The following is a 23,760-nucleotide window of genomic DNA, read 5'->3' as shown; positions in this document are numbered from 1 at the left end:
AAGAAACATTTATGATCTCATACCCTCTGCACATTCCCTTCCTCTTGAACACGAAGTGTATAAATACCAGCTTCATACAGCAAAAAAGCAGCCCTTTCTTCCCATAAGTCCTGTCTTCATGCTACTTAAAAAAAACTTACTAAGTTATATCATACAATGTCTCAAGAATTCTTTCTTGACTGTTGTGCTCAGCAACCCCACACGTGTCTGAAGCAGGGAACAGTCTTGTAGGACTGAGTCCTAAACCCATGGGATTTAATGGGTTAAATCTTCTTTCTAAGAAGACAGCGTCAGAATTGAGTTGAAATGTAGGATACCGGGCAGGTGCCCAAGAATTGCTTGGTGTTGTGGAAACCCCTCCCAGAGTAGATGCGCACACATGATGGAATTGGGTCCAAAGCCTTTATCAGGAATGTGAGTCTCTCTTCTGCTCCAGGTAATCCATGGCAGATTAAAAAAAATCCAAAACCTAGTGTAAATACTTAGAAATGCCAAATAAAACATTATTAATGTCCTTCTAGGATGGCACAATTCTCAAGGGCATAAGAGCTATCCTTAGGGGCCAGAAACAGAAGTGAAAACAAGAGTGGTGAGAGTGGACAGTGTGGGCACCCTGGGAGGTTGAGGGTCTCAATCTAGGAGTATGCATTTTATTTTATTTTATTTTATTATTTTATTTTTTTTAGGAGTATGCATTTTAAAATCCATGTGAGTAGAGGAGACAAAGCACTCCATCTGGTGAGGTGAGGAGTTGGGTCACTATATGAAAGGATTCATCTACCACAAAAGGGTGAACTAGAAAGAAGTCCACCCTGTGGCGGAAGAAGGTGGCAAGGAATTGTGTCAAACCTAGCCAAGGCTTCCTTGAGAATTTTATCCTTGGCCTTGTACTGCTCAATGGTTTGTCTTTCACATTGAAATTACCTGTTTAGTCCAGGGATTCCAGAACCAAAAATTAACATTAAAAGCATTTCAGGCAGTGAGATTCTTGGGGCATTTTAGGGAGGCAAATACAAAGCCCCCTGTACCCCCACCTAGGGACTTCCCCTTTCCTTAAAAGCCCCAGTAAAGGGATGATAGCTGGGGCAAGGATGGTGACCTCATTGCAGCAGATGGGGTGCTGGTCTGAGGGCACAGCATGGGCTGTCAAGCCAATTACAAACTGTAAGGAATGTTCTTTTTTTTTAAGATTTTATTTATTTATTCATGAGAGACAGAGAGAGAGGCAGAGACACAGGCAGAGGGAGAAGCAGGCTCCCTGTGGGGAGCCTGATGCAGGACTCGATCCCAGGACCCAGGGTTCACAACCTGAGCCAAAAGCAGATGTTCAACCACTAAGCCACCCAGGTGGCCCTGTAAGACATATTCTCATTGTGAATTCCCATTTCACACTGACCAACATGAATTTTGAAGGCATCCGATTCATGAATACACTTGAGACTCTTATAGCAGCCCTTTTGGAAGATACACATTGCACTAGCTCATTTTTCCCTGAGAATTCATTTACGTGAGGTTTTTAGGGGTGATGAGTTATAAAGAAATGGATATTGAAAATTTAAAGAGATGCTATTTTTAAAAATCCATGTCAAATTACAGGATTATTTTTATAAGTGGAGTTCCAGAAATCACAAGAAAATATGCACACTCATAGAGTGTGCACACTACAGATGAGCTCACAAACCAAAATTACAAAATTTATGAGGGCACAAGCTGCTGTGAGTGAAATCAGACTCACATTACCTTCAGAAAAAAAGATAGTAGAGATTATGAAATGAATATGTTTACAATAATGAAAAATTAAGAAATAGGAAACAAAGAAAAAGAACAAGATGATCAGGATGGTGATGATGATGAAGAACAGGCAGGTGGTAGAGCATGGGATAGAGAACAGGAAATAAGGGACCTGACTAAAGGTGGCAGAAGGAGGAGAGCTGACCACATCTTAGCCTCCCTCCATCCTGCATTCATCTGAGCCTGAGTCAGGCTGGGCTGGCAGGAGAGAAGTTGAAAATTAAATGAAAGACTAGTGGCTTTAGTATTAAACTTGTCTGAGCCTTTATAAGAACTAGATAAGACTCTGCTAATCCCTGGGAATGGAATGGTCTGTAAAGCTCTGGACTTGACTACAGGTCAATTATAAAAATTATAAATTTAATTATAAAAAAAAATGATTTTCTAGTTTCATTCTAGCAATGTCTAACACTGTGAAGGGGTTATAGGACTGTGCCTCCAGATGAACAAGGCAAAAATCTAACATGATTTCAAGGAGAGGGGCACCTGGGTGGCTCAGTGGTTGTGTGTCTGCCTTCAGCTCAGGGCGTGATCCTGGGGTCCTGGGATCAAGTCCCACATTGGGCTTTCCACAGGGAGCCTGCTTCTCTCTCTGCCTGTGTCTCTGCCTCTCCCTCGTTGTGTCTCTCATGAATAAATAAATAAAATCTTAAAAAAATAAATCAAAGATTGTAATGAGAGATGAAGAAGGACACTATATCATAATTAAGGGGTCTATCCAACAAGAAGATCTAACAATTGTAAATATTTATGCCCTCAGCTTGGAAGCAGTCAAAATTACAAATCAACTGATAACAAACATAAAGAACTCATTGATAATAATACCATAGTAGTAGGGGACTTTACCCCACTCACAGCAAAAGACAGATCATGGAAGCAGAAAATTAACAAGGGAACAATGGCTTTGAATGATACACTGGAGCAGATGGACTTAACAGATATATTCAAAGCATTTCATCCTAAAGCAGCAGAATACACATTCTTTTTGAGTGCATATGGAACATTCTCCAGAATAGATCACATTCTGGGTCACAAATCAGCCCTCAACAAGCACAAAAAGACTGAGCCTATACCATGCATATTTTCAAACCACAATGCTATGAAATTTGAAGTCAATCACAAGAAAAAATTTGGAAAGACCACAAATATATGGAGGGTAAAGGACATCCAACTAAAGAATAAATGGGTTAGGGGACCTGGGTGGCTCAGTCAGTTAAGCATCTGCTTTCAGCTCAGGTCATGATCTCTGGGATCCTAGGATCCTAGGATTCCATGTCCAGCTGCCTGCTCAGCAGAGAATTTGCTTCCCCCTCTCCCTCTGTTCCTCCTCCCTGTTCATGCGCTCTCTCTCTCTCTCTCTCTCTCTCACTCTCTCTCAAATAAACAAAAAATTTGGGATGCCTGGGTGGCTTGGTGGTTGAGCATCTGCCCTTGGCTCAGGGTATGATCCTGAGGTCCCAGGATCGAGTCCCACATTGGGCTCCCTGCAAGAAGCCTGCTTCTCCCTCTGCCTGTGTCTCTGCCTCTCTCTGTGTGTCTTTCATGAATTAATAAATCAAATCTTCTAAAAATAAACAAAAAAATTAAAAATGAATGGGTTAACCAGCAAATCAAAAAAGAAATTAAAAAAAATACATGGAATCAAATGAAAACGAAAACTTAACAGTCCAAAGCCTTTGTGATGCAGCAAAGGCAGTCCTAAGAGGGAAGTATATAGCAATATAGGTCTACATCAAGAAGCACAAAACGTCTCAAATACACAACCTAACTTTACACCTAAGGGAACTAGAAATGAAACTGCAAATAAAGCCTGAAGCCAGCATTAGAAGGGAAATCATAAAAATTAGAGCAGAAATAAATGAAATAGAAACAAAACCGGTAGAACAGAACTAAGAGCTTTGAAAGAATTATTAAAATTGATAAACCCCTAGCCAGATTTATCAAAAAGAAAAGAGAAAGGACCCAAATAAATAAAATCATGAGTGAAAGAAGAGAGATTGTGGGGCGCCTGGGTGGCTCAATCAGTTAAGCATCTGCCTTCGGCTCAGGTCATGATCCCAGGTCCTGGGATCGAACCCCAAGTCAGGCTCCCTGCTCAGCAGGAAGTCTGTTTCTCCCTCTCCCTCTGTGCTCTCTCTCTCTCTTGCTCACTCACTCTCTCTCAAATAAATAGATCACAACCAACATCACAGAAATGCAATCATGAGAATATTATTTTTTAAAAGAGTTTATTTATTCATGAGAGACATAGAGAGAGAGAGAGGCAAAGACACAGGAAGAGGGAGAAGCAGGCTCCCTGCAGGGAGCCCAATGCAGGACTCCATCCCAGGACCCTGGGATCACGCCGTGAGCTGAAAGCAAATGCTCAAGCACTGAGCCACCCAGGCATCCCTAATTATGAGAATATTGTGAAAACTTATATGCCAACAAACTAAGCAGTCTGGAAGAAATGGATAAATTCCTAGAAACATGAAAACTACTAAAACTGAAACAGGGGAGAAATAGAAAATTTGAATAGACCCATAATCAGCAAAGAAATTGAATCAGTAATCAAAAATCTCCCAACAAACAAAAGTCCAGGGCCAGATGGCTTCCCAGGGGAATTTTACCAAGCATTTAAAGAAGAGATGATACTAATTCTTCTCAAACTGTTCCAAAAAATAGAAATGGAAGGAAAACTTCCAAACTCATTCTACAAAGCCAGTATTACCTTGATTCCAAAGCCAAAGGCTCCATTAAAAAGAATTAAAGGCCAATATCCCTGATGAACATGGATGCAAAAAGTCTCAACAATATACCAGCAAGTAAAATCCAACAGTACACCAAAAGAATTATTCACCATGATCAAGCGGGATTTATTCCTGGGCTGCAGAGGCAATTCAGTATTTGCAAATCAATCAGCGTGACGCACCACATCAATAAAAGAAAGGATAAGAATTATATGATCCTCTTAATAGATACAGAAAAAGCATTTGACAAAATACAGCATCCATTCTTGTTAAAAACTCTGGACACAGTAGGGATAGAAGGAACATACTTCAACATCATAAAGCCTATATAAGAAAGACCCACAGCAAATATCGTCCTCAATGGGGAAAAACTGAGAACTTTTCCTCTCTGCTCAGGAACAAGACAAGGATATCCACTCTCATGTTATTTAGGATAGTACTGGAAGTCTTAGCCTCAGCAATCAGACAACAAAAAGAAATAAAAGCCATCCCAATCAGCAAGGAAGGGGTTAAACTTTCACTATTCACAGATGACATGAATATCATGTCATTTCAGAAAACCTGAAAGACTGAAAGACTCCACCAAAAAATTACTAGAACAGATACACAAATTCAGCAAAGTTGCAAGATATAAAATCAATTATAAAAATCTGTTGCATTCCTTTATTATTATTTGAGAGAGAGAGAGAGAGCAGAGGAGCAGAGAGAGAGGGACAAGCCAACTCTGCACTGAGCATGAAGCCCGACACAGGCTTGATCTCATGACCCTGAGATCATGACATGAGCCAAAATCAAGAGTTGGATGCTTAAATGACTGAGTCACCCAGAAGCTCCTGTTGCATTTCTATACACCAATAATGAAGTAGTAGAAAGAGAAATCAAGGCATTGATCCCACTCAAATTGTATCAAAAAGCTACCTAGGAGTAAACTTAACCAAAAAGGTCAAAGATCTGTACTCTGAAAAGTATAGAATGCTTATAAAAGACATTGAGGAGGACACAAAGAAATGGAAAAACATCCCATGCTCATGGATTAGAACAACAAATATTGTTAAAGCGTCCATACTACCCAAAGCAACTATATATTTAATGCAATCTCTACCAAAATACCACCAGCACTTTTCACAGAGCTGGAACAAACAATCCTAAAATTTGTATGGAACTACAAAGACCCCAAATAGCCAAAGGAATGTTGAAAAAGGAAAGCAAAACTGGAGGCATCAAATTCTGGGCTTCAAGCTCTATTATAAAGCTATAGTCATAGTCATCAAGACAGCGTGATACTGGCACGAAAATAGACACATAAACCAATAAAATTGAAAAGAAAACCCAGAAGTGGAGCCACTGTTAAATGGTCAACTAATCTTCAACAAAGCAGGGAAGAATATCCAATGGAAAAAAGACAGTTTCTTCAACAAATGGTGTTGGGAAAACTGGACAGTGACATACAGAAGAAGGAAACTGGACCACATGCTTATACCACAAAAAATAAATTCAAAATGGACAAATGATCTAAATGTGAGACAGGAATTCATCAAAATTGTAGACAAGCAGCAAACTCTTTGACTTTGCCTGTAGCAACTTCTTATTAGACACACCTCTGGAGGCAAGGGAAACAAAAGCAAAAATGAACTATTGGGATAATAGATAAAAAGCTTCTGCACAGTGAAGGAAATAATCAACAAAACTAAGGGACAGCCTATGGAATGGGAGAAGATATTTGCAAATGGCACATTGGATTAAGGGCTAGTCTCCAAGATCTATAAGAACTCATCAAACTCAATACCCCCAAAATAAGTAATCCAGTTTAAAAAAAAAGGGGCAGAAGATATTAGCAGACATTTTTCCAAAGAAGACATACATATGGCTAGTAGACACGTGAAAAGATGCTCAACATCCCTCATCATCAGGGAAATACAAATCAAAACCACAATGAGGTTATCACCTCACACTTGTCAGAATGGCTAAAATTAACAGCGCAGGAAACAACAGATGTTGACAAAGATGTGGAGAAAGGGGAACCCTCTTGCACTGTTGGTGGGAATGACAATTGGTACAGCCGCCCTAGAAGACATTATGGAGGTTCCTCAAAAGTCAAAAATATAATTACCCTAAAAAAATAGAACTATCCTATGACCCAGCAATTGCACTGCTAGGTATTTACTGAAAGGATACAAAAATACTAACTCAAAGGGGCAAATGCACCCCAATATGTATAGCAGCATTATCAATAATAGCCAAATTATAGAAAGCCTAAATTTCCACAGACTGATGAATGGATAAAGAAGACATGGTACCTACATATACATATCCATATATGTATGTGTATATATATATATAATGGAATATTACTCAGGCAACAAAAAGAATGAAATCTTGCCTTTTGCAAAGATATAGATGGGGCTAGAGTGTAAAATGTTAAGTGAAATCAGTCAGTCAGAGAAAGACAAGTACCATATGATTTCACTCATATGTGGAATTTAAGAAACAAAACAGATGAACATATGGGAATAAGGAAAAGAGAAAAAGCAGAGAGGGAAACAAGCCACAAGAAACTCTTAATGACAGAGAACAAACCAAGGATTGACGGAGGGAAGTGGGTGTGCAATGGACATGATGGGTATTAAGGAGGGCACTTTTTATGATGAGCACTGGCTGTTGTATGTAAGTGAAGAATCACTGAATCCTACTCCAGAAACCAATATTGCACTGTATGTTAATCACCTAAAATTTAAATAAAAAAAATAAAAATAAAAAAAGCCCAAATTTTCATGTTAGTAGACATGGAACAGATAAAGATTTCAAATAAAGTCCTGTATTGAGAAAGAAGAAGAAGGAGGAGGAGGAGGAGGGGGAGGAGGAGGAGGAGGAGAAGGAGAAAAGAAATAAAGGAAGGCACTTGTGATGAGCACTGAGTGTTATATTTAAGTGATGAATCACTATATTCTACACCTGAGACCAAAAAGAAGAAAGAGAAGCAGAAGGCATTACTATCTTCACTAAAAAAGGAGTCTTTGAATGGTTAAATCACCAGCCTAACGTAAAAAAAAAAAAAAAAAAAATCATAAGTGGCTTAATGTGGACTTGAACCCAGATCACTCCACACCATATACAATGCTCTTTCTACAATATCACAATTGCCTTATAAGGGTTTTCTGTGTTTTACACAATATAAACACTCTAGAACCAAAAGGTATAGACATACCTTATAGCCATTAGCTCACTAAAGAGTAATTAGTATAGAGCTGAGCTTTGGATCTCTACTTTCATAAGAATTTAATTTAGTTATATTACATTAGGTAAATATAAAACAATTACAAATATAAAAAAGAACAAAAAGGTAACACCTTTTCCAGATGTTTGGAAATTAAAACAAAAATTTCTCAATAATTCGTGGCCCCCCAAAAATTCTAAGGGCCACTAGAAAATTTGTAGAAATTAATAACAACTCAAGTAGCATTTAGGGCACTTCAAAACTTGGGGAATGCTGCCGAAACCATACTTGGCAAATTTGTGGCATGAAGTGGTTATATCAGAAAAACAAAGACTTGAATATTAATGATCTTAGCGTCTAACCCCAAGCAGCATAAACCCGAATTAGAAGGAAGAAGAATAAAGACAGAGACATTGGGGGATCCCTGGGTGGCGCAGCGGTTTAGCGCCTGCCTTTGGCCCAGGACGCGATCCTGGAGACCCGGGATCGAATCCCACGTCGGGCTCCCGGTGCATGGAGCCTGCTTCTCCCTCTGCCTGTGTCTCTCTGCCTCTCTCTCTCTCTCTCTCTCTGTGTGACTATCATAAATTAAAAAAAAAAAAAAAAAAGACAGAGACATTGGTTTATTAGAAAACAAAGATACAGACAGAACACACACAGCAAAAGCCACTTCTTGAATAATAATAATAATAATATTAATAATAATAGTAAAACTGGAAAAAGGATTCAGAGTGATGAAGAAAAGGGATGGGACACAAGTAAACATGGAATTTTTAAAATATTCTATTTATTTATTCATGAGAGACACACAGAGAGAGGCAGAGACACAGGCAGAGGGAGAAGCAGGCTCCACGCAGGGAGCCCGAGGCAGGACTCGATCCCAGGACCCTGGGGTCACGACCTGAGCTGAAGGCAGCTGCTAAACCGCTGAGCCACCCGGGCGGCCCTAAACATTGGCATTTGAGGCGCTGAAACGGACACTCTTTTCCTTTTTGGGGTTTGGAAGATTTACAAAAAGAGTTAAGAGTTCTCAATATTTAAAGAAGGCAGGTGGAGCCCCAAGCCTCTCCCGTTTGCTAAAGACCTGGTTCAGGCTGCAGGACAGGCCTCAAGCGGGCAGTGATGCGGGGCTTCCCGTCCCTGAACCCCAGAACAAGACAAGCTTTCCCAACCAGTCACAGGCAGCACCCGAAAGCCATGGGGTGGCTCTCCCGTGGGGGCCTGCGCCCGCGACCCAGGGCACGGAGCCGCCCAAGGCAAGGACCGCCACGACCCGGGGGAGCCCCGAGCAGGGGACGGGAGGCGGGGCCAGCGCGGGTGGCCACGCCCCCCGCCGCAGCCGCCAATCACGGAGCTCGCTTGAGGGGCGGGAGGCGGGGCAACAGGTGCGGCGAGGAGGCCGCGGCCCGCAGGGTCTCCTGGGCTCCTCCTCCCGGACCGCGGAGGGGCGCGGGGTGGGGGGGGGCGGAGCTGGGAAACAGTGACCCCGAAAAGGGGCAGCCTAACTACAAAGAGAAATTTGTTAAAGGTCTGAAGAAAGTCTTACGGGCAATTTTTGCCGGTTAATTTGAAAACAGCCTAAAGGGCTAATTTCTTGACACCCCCTCCCTCCAAGCCCCCCACTGCTTTCATACACCCCAAGATGGTCTTACAGGCAGATTCTGTTCTCAGTTAGTTGTATGAGAATAGTTTTTTTAATTTTTTTTATTGGAGTTTAATTTGCCAACATATAGCATATCACCCAGTGCTCATCCCATCAAGTTCCCCCCCAGTGCCCATCACCCAGTCACCCCCACCCCCCGCCTACCTCCCCTTCCACCACCTCATGTTTGTTTCCCAGAGTTAGGAGTCTCTCATGTTCTGTCTCCCTCACTGATATTTTCACTCATTTTCTCTCCTTTCCCTTTATTCCCTATCACTAATTTTTATATTCCCCGAATGAATGAGACCATATAATGTCTGTCCTTCTCTGATTGACTTATTTCACTCAGCATAATACCCTCCAGCTCCATCCACCTCGAAGCAAATGGTGAGTATTTGTCGCTTCTAATGGCTGAGGAATATTCCATTGTTGTATGAGAATAGTTAAACCAGGAAACTAAACCCCGAAAAATACAGTATGTCAAAGGCAGATTATAGGCCATTTTCACTTGTAGATTTGAATAGTTGTGCGAGAATCTCCCAACATGACATTATTAAAGCCAATCCAGAAACGTTTTGTATTAAAAAAAAAATTATCAGGAGCAACTTGGGTTGATCAAGTCAGTGTGGTCATTCTTACAATAAATTATTAAAATAAATTTCATACATTGCTGTTTTGATAGGTTTTTTTTTTTTCCAGCAGTGATCACACAATAGGTGCTCAGGGACCCACTTAATGATTTAAGTAACTTGCAAGACAAACAGGCAATTCCGGCTAATTCAAAATACTAAAGTCAATATAATTGTATTTTTAAATACAAGATTTTAGGGATGCCTGGGTGGCTCGGCGGTTGAGCATTACCTTCCGCTCAGGTTGTGACCCTGGGGTCCCAGGATCCACTCCCACATCAGGCTCCCTGCATGGAGCCAGCTTCTCCATCTGTCCCTCTGCCTGTGTCTCTGCCTCTCTCTCTCTCTCTCTCTCTCTGTGTGTGTGTGTGTGTCTCATGAATAAATAAGTAAATCAAAAATCTAAAAAAAAAAAAAAAAAGATTTGGCATTGGAAGACATTTAGACCTATCTAGTCTAGAGTCTTTATTCATTTATTTTAACTCCAAAATTTTAATGACTTAGCAAAGGTCATAAATTAATGAGTGGAAAAGGGGCTAGAACTCTGAATCCCACTGGTCCTTCAAATATTTTATATTTGCAGCATTTGTATCGCCAAATTAAAACAAGAAAGAAAGAAAGAAAGAAAGAAAGAAAGAAAGAAAGAAAGAAAGAAGAAAGAAAGAAAGAAAAAGAAAAAGAAAGAAAGAAAGAAAAAGAAAGAAAAGAAAGAAAAAAGTTTTTAATAGGACAGTTGGGGACAAAGTTCCTACCGTAATATCTTCTGAGACCAGTAGGTGTCACCTTAAAGCCGTTATTCCATATCACTGCTGTGGGTTCTCTGCTCATGGGAAAAGCCTGGTGGATGGAACCTTTAGAGGTTTGGGTGTTCTATGTAAGTTCTACAGAAGTTAAATGAGGATGATGATAACCCTTGATAGAATTTTGATGATTTTATAGGAGATACACGAGGATTACATGAACTACCATAAGTAAAACGTTTAGTGCAGTGCCTGGCATGTAGTGAGCAAACCCTCAATAATTCTTAGGTGTAGTACACTTATTCATCATCACCAGGGCATTCCTATCATCTATCTTGACTAAAGATAGGAAATACTATATATATATATATATATATCAAAATGATAAATTTTGCTTCAACAGAAGGCTGAGAAGCTGTCAGTGTTTACAAAAGTTTTTCAGCTGTAGGTTTGTCTTTTTAAAATTTTATTTTATGAAAAATAAAATAAAATAAAATAAAATAAAATTTTATGTATTTGAGAGGGAAAGTGCGAGTGAGAAAGAGCACAAGAGGGATCCCTGGGTGGCGCAGCGGTTTGGCGCCTGCCTTTGGCCCAGGGCACGATCCTGAAGACCCAGGATCGAATCCCACGTTGGGCTCCCGGTGCATGGAGCCTGCTTCTCCCTCTGCCTGTGTCTCTGCCTCTCTCTCTCTGTGTGACTATCATAAATAAATAAAAATGTATTAAAAAAAAGAAAAAAGAAAGAGCACAAGAGGGGCGGGGAGAGGGGAGAAGCAGACTCCTCACTGAGCAGGGAGTCTCATGTGGGACTCAATACCAGGACCCTGGGATCATGGGATCATGGCCTGAGACCAAGGCAGATGCTTAACGGACTGAGCCACCTAAGTGCCCAAGCTGTAGGTATATGTTTTTTTTTTTTTTTTTTAAGATTTACTTATTTATTCATGAGAGACACACAGAGAGAGGCAGAGACACACAGAGGGAGAAGCAGGCTCCATGCAGGGAACCCAATGTAGGACTTGATTCTGGGACCCCGGGATCATGACCTGAGTCAAAGGCAGATGCTCAATGCTGAGCCACCCAGGTGTCCCTGTAGGTGTATCTTAATAACTAGTGACCGTGCCTGTGTCCAGATCAACTCTATTGAATGATGGAGCTTTGGAATCAAGAAAAAATAAAAATAAGCCCTGCTGTCTTTGTGGTCTGGTGGATTTGGGTTGGAACCACAGCTCTACCACTTGACACCTCTTTCCCCCAGTGCCCACATCTGTAAAATAGGGATAATTATGTACATATACATGACACCGTTGTTGTACAGAGTGAATCAGACAAGGCCAGGAAGTGCTCAGAAAGGTGCTCAGCAGATCCCTAGTTATGTGACCTTGAGCTAGTTATACACACTTTTCCACTATAAGAAACAAAGGAGAGAGATTCTGGAAAAAGGGGAAATGTGGCTCCCCCTCCTCACCACTCGAACTCTGAGTTATTTGTCTCTTCTGAGCCAAGGGACTTCTTGGACCCATACCTTAGAGGGTGAGGGCTTGAGCTCTGCTGGGACCTAACACAAGGCTCTCAACTTAGTGGGCTACACCTGCATCAGGACCAGAACCTAAGGACAGCGCATCTCGGGGTGAGCCTGAAGCTCAAAGATCTGTGGGTGTGAGGACGAGGAAACTAGACACAGAGGCATGTAATGAGTTGAGATGATGTAACGTACATGCGCGGCTGCCCTGGCCGTGCACACTGCGCGCTGCCTTAGAAGAGCTTCCCAGGGCACCTGGGGGGCTCAGCGCTTGAGAATCTGCCTTCGGCTCAGGTCATGATCCCGGGGTCCTGGGATCAAGTTCCACCTCGAGCTCCCCGAAGGGAGCCTGCTTCTCCCTCTGCCGGTGTCTCTGCCTCTCTCTCTGTGTCTCTCATGAAAAAATAAATAAAATCATAAGAAAGAAAGGAAGAAAGAAAGAAGAAAGAACTTCCCTTACCCCAAATGCTTTACTACTCCGTACTTACTTTTTTTCCAAATTTGAGAACCATTTTTTCAGCATTTATGTGGTCCAAAAAATTTGGATGGGGTTTTCTTCTTCGATAATCCTCTTCAGTGAATGGAATCTCAGAATCATCCTATGAAAGACAAAAAGCCAGACTTGGATACATAAAGCTTAGAGTTACATAACACTCCTAAGCCCCAAAGGCTGGCTCGCCTGCATTCCAGAGAGCTCAAAGAAAACATTTGAAAAGCTACTGCTTACTTTTACAGTGATTCACCTCCCTTGAAAACGTTTAGCTGGTCAAATTTTATTATTTGTCCTGACTTCAAGCAAAATAAAAAATTTAAATGTCTTTCTTCTAAAGACATTAAATAATCCATTTCTTTTTCAAAATTTTGTTTTAATTCAATTGATTAACATATGGTATATTATTAGTTTCAGAGGTAGACATCAGTGATTCATCAGGTGCATATAACCCTGTGCTCATCACATCCCATGCCCTCCTTCATGCCCATCACCCAGTTACCCCATCCCCCCACCTCCACTCCTCCAGCAACCCTCTGTGTGTTTCCCAGAGTTAAGAGTCTCTTACGGTTTGCCTCCTTCTCTGTTTTCATCTGATTTGATTTTTCCTTCCCCTCATGTTCATCTGTTTCTTCTTAAATTCCACATATAAGTGAGATCATAATCGTCTTTCTCTGATTGACTTACTTTGCTTAGCATCATACTCTCTAGTTCCATTCATATTGTTGGAAATGGTAAGATTTCTTTTTTTGATGGCTGAGTAATATTCCATTGTATATACACCCCACATCATCTTTATCCATTCATCTGTCAATGGACACCGAGGCTCTTACCACAGTTTGGCTATTGTGGACATTGCTGCTATGAACATTGGGGTGCAGGTGCCCCTTCGGATCGCTATGTCTGTATTCTTTGGGTAAATAAAATAACCTCTTTCTCAATAGTTCTTGCAATGTATAGAGCTTCTTTTTTTTATTTTATTTTTTAATTTTTTTAATTTTATTTATTATTTTTTAAAGATTTTTTTTTTCTTTTATGAGAGACACAGAGAGAGAGAGAGAGGCAGAGACATAGGCAGAGGGAGAAGCAGGCTCCCTGCAAGGAGCCCGATGTGAGGCTCAATCCTGGGACTCCAGGATCATGCCTTGAGCCGAAGGCAGATGCTCAACCGCTGAGCCACCCAGGCATCCCTTAGAGTTTCCTTTTTTTAAAAAAATTATCTAAATTCAATTTGGCAACATATAGTATAACTCCCAGGGCTAGAGTTTCCTGTTTTAATCTCACCAGTGGGTTCTTCTTTTCTGTCACGTTGCCCTTTCCCCTGCAATCAACCTCATGTAAATAAGAGCAGTCCACATACAAATTTCTGTAAGATAAAGTGCAATATCAACTTGCTTTGGGAATCAGGGATGAAAAATATTTCTTGACAACCCATTGGTGGCCCATCATGTTAATTCCTTTCTTTTTTTTTAATTTTTATTTATTTATGATAATCACACACAGAGAGAGAGAGAGAGAGAGGGGCAGAGACACAGGCAGAGGGAGAAGCAGGCCCCATGCACCGGGAACCCGATGTGGGATTCGATCCCAGGGTCTCCAGGATCGCACCCTGGGCCAAAGGCAGGCGCTAAACCGCTGCGCCACCCAGGGATCCCTGTTAATTCCTTTCATGGCCTACCCTCCTGTGCAGACCCCCTAGAAGGATCCTTCTAGAACAATAAAATGAAAACTTTCTGAAACTCATGGTACAGAGTGACTTCCCCAGATCCATGTAGATGCAGAGGTCCTAGTAATTGGAGAAGGATTTTTTTTTTAAGATTTTATTTATTTATTCATAGAGATGCAGAGAGAGAGAGAGGCAGAGACACAGGCAGAGGGAGAAGCAGGCTCCATACAGGGAGCCTGACATGGGACTCGATCCAGGGTCTCCAGATCACGCCCCGGGGCTGCAGGCGGCGCTAAAGCGCTGCGCCACGGGGGCTGCCCCTGGAGAAGGATTTTTAAAACAGTTTTAGATAAGGAGGCTTTCATTTTTTTATATGTGTATTTTTTTTTACTGGAGTTCAATTTGCCAACATAGAGTATAGCACCCAGTGCTCATCCCGTCAGTGCCCATCACCCAGTCACCCCATCCTCCTGCCCACCTCTCCTTCCACTACTCCTCATTTGTTTCCCAGAGTTAGGAGTCTCTCATGGTTTGTCACCCTCTCGGATTTTTCTCACTCATTTTCCCTCCTTTCCCCTATAATCTGTTCCACTATTTCTTATATTCCCCATATGAGTGAAACCATTTAATGATTGTCCTTCGATAAGGAGACTTTCAACCTCATCACAGTGATCCAAGTTAGATAATCAATCCAAAGCACTTGAGTCCTGAGTTCTGTGAGTGAATCAGGGAGACAGCAGAAACACAAGGGTGAGGATCCCAGAGGTGGCACAACTGTTGGCAGGAAGGGCCCAAATGACCAGGGCCAAGCTGGGAATTGGTAGAGGATGAGGCAGTCACCAGCCCGTTGATCAGGGCTTGTAGATCATGTTGAGGAATTTAGATTTATTCTAGGAGCATAAAAAAGTATTGAAGGATTCTGAGTGTTTTAAACAGAACGGAAGCATGATCTGAATTATAATTTAATAGGATCACTTAGGCTGTTCCTTGAAGATGGGATTGGAAGGAAGTGATGGCAGGCACCAGTTACCAGGCTGCTTTTGTAGCAGGAGGGGTAAAGGCTGAGGCTCAGGCTAACGTCGCCATGGATACAAAGAGAGAAAGATGGATTAGGACACATTCTGGGTGATGAGTTAATAAGATGTACTGATGGGTTGGCTGGTGGGTGGAAGGGAGTGAGGCTGGAGCAGCTGGAATGGTGGTATTGCTATGGGGAGGAAGACCAGGAGAGAGCCAGTGTTGGTGGGGAAGATCAAGCTAACCCATCTCATTTCTGGGTCCATGGTAGACACTCAATGAGTCCATGTTACCTGATTAGCTGACCTCTAGAGTATGTCCAGTGGCTCAGACACACAGTTGCCAGAGAAAAATACAGGATACTTAGCTAAATTTGAATTTCAGATAAACAAACAAATTATTTTTTAGTGTTAAGTATGTCTTAAATACCCCACAGGATGTACTTATGCTAAACATTATTCGTGGTTTATCTAAAATTCTAATTTAACTGGACATCCTGTATTTGCATTTGCTAAATCTGGCAATCCTACTCACGTGGGGTCTGGAAACAGTGGAATCAGCTTTGCCTTCAAGAGGAATTGAGTCTTGGCATCTCCAGAGCCCTGGCTGTCATGACGGGGTGGCCAGCCTGCCTGCCTGCCTGGCCCTCCTGGGCTCCCTGGGTGCCTAGCACTCTTCTTCTATGATTTGCTTCAGCTTCTGTCCTCTTGGCTGCAGAAGAGGCAGTTATATCCCTGGTGCTCTGGTTCTCTGGCCACAGGTTTTGATGACCAGTCGACCTCTTCTGTGGCATTCTGAGGGTGAGAAGATCACCATCTCCCTGGCCAGCTACACCGTTGCCCATCAATGTGCACCAGGCTGGGCTGCAGTTTCTGAGCTATCATCCAGATTCCTGGTCGGGACAGAGACCTGGCTTGCACACCATGAACCTTCACCACTGGTCATTGGACTGTGTTCCCTCTTGTCCTTAATAGTCACTTGTTACAAATAGATGACAAATAAAGTATATTTTAATTCTGGGTCTTTCATAGAAGTTTTGGTTCCTTGCAACTGTTTGCATCTCTGCTTTTCCAAGAAATGATGAGTCGACTTTCTGTTGGCATTATATCCATTATCATTTGGTTGTTACACAGTGGTTTCTGGTAGCATTCCTGGAAGCTTGGCCTGTCTCGTTAACATCTCAGTACAATCAATAAGCTTTTTTAAAAAAGATTTATTTATTTATTCATGAGAGACACAGAGAGAGAGGCAGAGACACAGGCAGAGGGAGAAGCAGGCTCCTCTCAGGGAGCCTGATGTGGGACTCGATCCCAGGCTCTGGGATCACAACCTGAGCCAAAGGCAGATGCTCCACCACTGAGCCACTCAGGAGCCCCTCAATAAGCTTGTTTAGAGTCTTCAATCTTCCATGAGGTGAAGAACCAACCCTGCAGAGTGATCTCCCCCTTTTTGTTTAGGATTGGGTAAAATCCGCTGTCTTGTAATATAGTGTTAGACCTGCTTTTTGATTGGTCATTGTGTTCGACTGCTTGTGTGGATCACCTGTTGAACTCTTCCTACCTGGTTATTCCAAGTGACATCAGAGCACATCTGCCCTTTTTCCTTTGGGCTATTTGGTTGATTAACAGTCACCCCTCTTTACTCACACATAAACTTTTAAGACAGAGTTTTAAAACAGACAGGTTACTATCTATCTATAGAAAAAAAGCCCCATAAATATTAAGATTCTCCCACTTATTAAAATAAATACAAATGAAAATATTCTATTTACCCTTCTTTTGTATTAAAACATGCTCTGTATACAGTTTTGTATCCATTTGGATGCTTTGGCTACAAGGAACAGAAAGCCAAATTCAAAGTGGCCTCAACACTGCTGGGATTCATCATCTTCCAAAAAAACATTCAAAAATGGGTTGGCCCCAGGGGTTCCTGGGTGGCTCAGTTAAATAAATATCTAATTCTTGTTCTTGGCTCAATTCTCAATCTCATGGTTGTGAGTTCAAGTCCCACATTGGGTTCCCAATGCTGGATGTGGAGCCTACTTAAAACAACACAAAAAGCCAGGGTGGCTCCAGGTGCCACATGCTGGGCTTCTCTGCTCTTTTGATGCCCTCTTAGCTCCACCTCCTTCAGGTGTGCCCTTCAGACTCATAGCAAGACTGACTGGCAGCAGCAGTTCTGAGTGTCATATCCAGAGTGGACAATATCTCCAGTGGGAAGAAGGTTGCATCTTCCTCAAAGTCTCTCTTAATCAGGGATGAACCCTTCCCAGAGGTCTCCCAGCAGACTTCTCTCTGTGCCAGAGCCTGGACCACACCGATTTCCTGGGCACAGAGCTGGATGACATCTCCCAGGCTCTCTTGCAGGTGGGTGTGGTCGTGTGACTGGCGATTCATCAAAGGGATTTAGAGAAGGGATGCACATGTCTTCCACATCTGGCTTGGAAAGCTTACTGCACATGATCTTTTGTGCCTTCTATCCTTGGGTCCCTAGGCTTGGAGTAGATTTGCATAATGGCTCTGAAAGCCACTCTGGAAGATGGTCAAGCCATCCAATGGAAGGAGCCTGGGTCTGGATTCAGAGTTGGAAGGATACTTACTCATTCATCAGGAACACCTGTCATATGTTTCACATGAGTGAGGAATAAACCTTCCCCATGGCTAAGACATTCTATGGGCTTGGGGTCTGGCTGTTACTCCCTGGCATCCTGGGATTAGATTGTATGCCTGCCCTTAACCCATCGTTGGCAAGAGGAATGGGACCATCACAGTTCATTGTGATTAATAAGGATTTCCCCCGGGAGCTGGGGATAGCGTCTCCCTTCCCTACCTCATGGACAGTGTAGCCACCTGAACAAATCAAGACTCTGCTGGCAAGGAAGATGGGGCAGGGGGGTGACTGCCAGAGGACCAGCAGTGTTTATACCAATCCATGTTCACCTTTCCCTTTTGAGTTGCATAACAAAGTCATGGATTTTCATCAACTCAGTGGATTTTAGTTAACCACAATATGTTGAGCAGGGTCTTAGCAGGAGAGAAAGCACACTCGAAGTGGGCAATCTGAGGAGAGTTTAAAAACAAGACTATTTACAAAAATGTGGACAGGGTGTAGGGAAGTCAGATACCCTGGAGTCAGTAATGGGGTGCTCTGGACCACTCCTAGGTCCCTAAGTCAAGAGGAAGACAGCAACAATTAGGGCCTAGAGAGGAGTGGACAGGCTGCCAGACAGGCACAGTGACTTCGACTGAGGAGCTCGACCTGCCAACAGCATGTCTATTGAAGGGAGTTTGCAGAATAAATACCCTGACCTCTTTCTTCTCCTTTCTCTCATCCTCTCACGCTGCTCCCATTGGCCAAACCCAGTGGGCAAAGGAGGGTAAAGGCTGCTCACTGTTCTAGCCTGTGAGGCCAGAGCAGGGTGGAGAAAAGTGGAGACTGGATCTGAAGATGCAGATGGGAAATGCTCAGCACGCGTGACTATTTTCAAGACACCACCCTTCACAACGGGGCTACGGGGAGCCCTCTATGTCCTCTCGGCACTGCCCGTGGCATCTCTGAAAATGTCTCAGCTTTCTAGCACCAAAAATATGTTCCAGGCCTACCCAGGTTTTTACCCACCCAAAACATGGAATCCACTACCTTCTATGGTGTCCTGGAGCTAGTTTTGCCAAAAAGCAGCTTAAGAGATGAACATTTATGTCTTAGAGAGGCCCAGGAGGGCTGCTGGTGGGCCCTTTTTCCTGACAGAGCTGAAGATCTGTTTTCCTTGAAGTCGTGAGTTGGCAATGATTTATTCTAACTTAACATATCTTGTTAAAGACCCCTACTTCACTTGGACCGGGTTCCATTGGCTGTTCAGATTTCCTGGGATGATGCCAAAAAGACAATCAGAGAAGAGCAGGGGGACAGGTGCACAGGGCGTGCCCAGCTCCCCAGTCTCTGATGCCCAACGGCATCTCTGTCTGTGGATTTTTGTAAGACAGTGCTTATATCTTTATAACAACGTCCTCCTTCTGTGTCAGCTAGCTCTAGCTGGGTTCTGATACTTGCAACCCGAAGGCTCAGATTTCCATAATCGCACCCTGACTTCCTCAACCAAACATGGATGCTGAAGTCTTCCTCTGCCCCACATCTTCAATTAGATTTTTGGGGGACAAGCTGGCCTTCAGATCAGCTTGGGCTCAGATTGCTTCATTTTCCCTAGAAAAGGGGGAAACTTCTCTAATCTCTGTGGCCAGACACTGAGGACAGATACTCAAATTCCCTATTCCAACCATAACCGTAACTGGGATAGTGACCATCTCTGGGCAAGGAAGCAGTCACAGGCCTTAAGGGAAGTCAAGAAGTGGTTGCACTCAAATGGTCTTATTCAAGGCTTGTGCGGGGCCGGGCGACAAAGACAGGCACATCAGCAGGGCCTCACGTCTAACAGACCCGCCAGATGTCCTGCCCTTACCGATTTAGCTGAGCCCAATGCATAATTACAAGTCACCTGTGACATGCATAGACCCCTAGACTATCAGTGCAACTGTGCCTCAAAGAGGGAAAACTCAGGGGCACCTGGGTGGCACAGGTGGCCCTGAGCTTCGGACTCTTGGTTTCAGCTCAGTTCCTGATCTCAGGGTCGTGGGATGGAGCCCTGCATTGGGCTTTGTGATCAGTGAGGAGTCTGCTTGAGTTTTTCTAACCCTCTCCCTCTGCCCCTCCCCACCCCCTGCCACTGTGTGCGCACTGCGCGCGTGCACACACACACACACTCTCTCTCTCTCAAATAAATAAATCTTTAAAAAAGAAAAACAGGGAAAAATGAAATCCCACTGGGCTTTCTTCTGCTCCCACAATGCTTCTACTACATTTTACTTATTTGTGAATTTCTACACTGACATAATTTCACATTTAAGAAAGTTTGCAAAAAACAGTATGGAGAACTCCTGTATATTTTTCCCCCTCAGATCCACTAATGTTTAAACTTTTATCGTATTGTTTTTTCCTATTTGTATGTATATATTTTTAAAGATCCTATTTATTCCTAAGAGACACAGAGAGAGGCAGAGACATAGAGGGAGAGGCAGGCTCCCTGCAGGGAGCTTGATGCAGGACCCAATCCCAGGACCCTGGGATCACAACCTGAGCCGAAGGTCGATGCTCAACTACTGAGCCACCCAGGCATCCCTTGTATGTATATTTTAAGGACAAATACAAATAAAAAACAAGAAACTTAATTTTCCCTGTTGACAGCAAGGGAAGAGATTTCTCTCCCATCCTTTTTCTTAAAGCATTATGCTTTAAGACATTTGTAAGTTGTTCTCTGTCTCTTTGAAATGTGTGTAAGGTCTTTCTTTTTTAAGATTTTGTTTATTTGAGAGAGAGAGAGAGCCAGAGAGAGAGAGAGCGCACAAGCATGGGGAGCAGCAGAGGGAGAAGGAGAGATAAAATCTTAAGCAGACTCCACGCTGGCCTCGGAGCCCCACGTGGGGTGGAATCCCAAGACCCTGAGATCATGACCTGAGCCAAAATCACAGGTTGGATGCTTAACTGACTGAGCTACTCAGGCACCCCAAGAGTGTGAGTTTTTTAGAAGCAAAATCAACCTCTTGCCAGCTTTATTATCAATAAACATCCTTCTCTAAGAACTGGGAGATATCTCTTTGAAATGGACACATCGGGGATACCTGGGTGGCTCAGTGGTTTGGCGCCTGCCTTTGGCCCAGGGCGTGATCCTGGAGTCTCGGGATCGAGTCCCACGTCAGGCTCCCTGCATGGAGCCTGCTTCTCCCTCTGGCTGTGTCTCTGCCTCTCTCTCTCTCTCTCTCTCTCTCTCTCTCTGTGTGTGTGTGTGTGTCTCTCATGAATAAATAAATAAAATCTTAAAAAAAAAAAAAAGAAATAGACACCTCAAGGGGGAGAGCACCTCTGTCTTCCAGTTTCCGTGGGAATGTAGGAGCCTAACTTCGCTGTGCACCTTGCTCTCAACTACACAACAACCTCCTGCCATAAAGACATGAAAGATTGCTTTTCCTCTGGATAAAGACAATTAGCTAATACAGATGGCCACCCAAATTACGAGGTGAATCGAGGACGAATCTGTGACAGATGGCCCTGTCAAGTCCTCTTACCCAAGAACTAGTTATTGTTCATCAGGAAACATGTATGTAATGGACCGAATCTGCTTGGCTATAGAAAAAGGTGAGATTTCCTTCTACCTCTGCAATCTCTTACTGGATAGCCCATGACACGCATGACATTCCATTTTAATGCTTGTTCAGTAATAAAGCTGTTTTCTTTCTCTACTACCATGTGTAGGGATTTTCTAGGTTGGGTGAAGATTTTGTTTTGAATTTTATTTCCCCACAGCAGACACATGTTATTTCTTTTTTCTGAACCATTTGAGAGCAAGCTGCATACACCATGCCCCCTTTCTCTTAAATTTTCAGTGCATATCTCCTAAGAACATTCTCCCAAGAAACCATAGAATTTTCCTGACAAAATTAAGGAAATTCAATATTGATATAAGTACTTTTATCCAATCTACAGTCCATGCTCCAATTTTGTCAGTTGTCCCAATCATGCCCTTTATAGCACTTTTCCTCCAGCGTAGGGTCCAGTCCAGGATCACATCTGGCCCTGAATGTCATGTCTTGTTCATCTTTATTTGGAGCAGTACTTCTGTTTTCTGTCTTTTATTGCCATTTTTATTGCCATTTTATTTATTATTTATTTATTTATTTTTATTATTGCCATTTTTAAAGCATATGGGCCAACTCTTTAACAGAACATCCTTCGATTTGGGTTGTGTGATGGTTCCACATGATTCGATTCAGATTCCTTACATAGCAAACCTGGTTTCCTCTCTGCCCCGCATCTATTTCCTCATCCCAGGGAGATTTCCAAGCAAATCTCACACAGTATCATTTCATCCATAAATACCTCATTCGTTGCATTGCAGTTGGATTTATTCATTTTGGGGTCTTAGCATTACTAGATCCTGTTTAAGAACCCTATAAGTTCTGTTAATTTTTCTCTAAAAAAAATTAATAGAAGAGCTCACTGGAACTGAGTACCTGCGTGGTGTGGGGTAGAGAATTTTGGGGGCAGAGTGATTAAAACCCCCCAAAATTGGTTCTCTATCTTGATTGCTCTGGTGGGTTACACAACTGTGTGCATTTGTCAAAGCTCATAGAACTGTCCAAGAAAGAGGGTGACCCGTACTCCATGTAAGTTATACCTTCATAAGCCTCACTTCAAGCCATCATGAGGAAAAAGAAGTTAAAACCACAGTGAGAGGATATGGACATGCCATAGGACATAGGAGCTGACTCGGCAGCCATTTCCCTGTATTTCCTTAGGGGGGTACCCATCTCTTCTCCATTCTCAGCCCATGTAGGTTAGGGGCTGATCATCCCACCTCTGACCTGGCCACACCTCCTGTGCTCCATGCTCCCTGGCCACAGTGATTGGCTCAAGTTTAGGTCCAAGACTTACACAAACAGCATGTTCCAGTCCTGGGATGACACACGACCAAAGTGGAAAATGGAATTGAAGCTGTGGGATGGAAGCCCAGAAGCTGCTGGGGGCCAGCAAGAGGGGGAGCCTAGCTGAGAATGAGGCCTACTCAGGACGTAAGAAGCAACAGAAGAGAGAAAGAGAGCAGTGAGCTCTGAGGACATGTTTTAAGCTTCTAGCTCCAGCTGTGCCTAAAGTCCACCTTTGGAATTACCAGTTATGAGTCATATATTCCCGTTTTGCTTAATTCAGCCTGAGTTAGTTTATCACTGAAGGAGTGAGCACAATCAGTCAGGCCAGCAGCCAATCAAGTGACCAGGGATTGTTTTCCAGCAGGTACTTTGCTAGGCAGTCTGAAGGAAGGAACCAGAATGGGAGTCAAATGCCTGGCCTGGTCCTTGAGGTGATGGCAACCAGATAGAGCGGGTGAGTGCACTTGGCAAGAAAAGGACAGAAAGCCTCGGGTCTCTGATCGCAAGGATCTCCCGGTTCACCAAGATGAGAGACAATTAAACAAACAAATGGCCTTTGACACAATGTGTGATAAATCCCTAAACGTCTCCTCATTCTAAGTAACGCATTCCCTTGATTCTAACATGTGCATTTCCCTCCCCACATTCTGACATCTCTGAAGGTCGAATATGCCTTGCCATCAGTGGCTCCTTAAGGTGGTGCTCGGCCAGGAAGCATTGATACTGTCCTTGTCGGTTCCCCGGGTGACCTTGAGCACAACTGCTCTACTGCCATCCCTTCAAATGCAATTAGGTACCAGGCATGCTCACGGAACTGCCCTTCTAAATGTCTTTTGCAAGAT

General features: G+C 43.0%; 1 protein-coding gene across 4 annotated transcripts in view; it reads right to left on the bottom strand.

Annotated features, from left to right (window-relative positions):
- Positions 1-23,760, bottom strand: part of AK7 (adenylate kinase 7) — a 76,662-nt gene that overhangs the window by 36,157 nt on the left and 16,745 nt on the right. For all 4 annotated transcript variants that reach the window (XM_025442946.3, XM_035719884.2, XM_049113452.1 and 1 more), the window contains one exon: positions 12,759-12,869. In XM_025442946.3, the coding sequence (XP_025298731.3) occupies positions 12,759-12,869 (111 nt within the window). The remainder of the gene's footprint in view (positions 1-12,758; positions 12,870-23,760) is intronic.

Source organism: Canis lupus, chromosome 8 (genome assembly GCF_003254725.2).
Source record: "Canis lupus dingo isolate Sandy chromosome 8, ASM325472v2, whole genome shotgun sequence".
NCBI classification, from domain to species: Eukaryota; Metazoa; Chordata; class Mammalia; order Carnivora; family Canidae; genus Canis; species Canis lupus.
The sequence above is the reverse complement of the archived record's forward strand: the minus strand, read 5'-3'. Positions and strand labels throughout refer to the sequence as shown.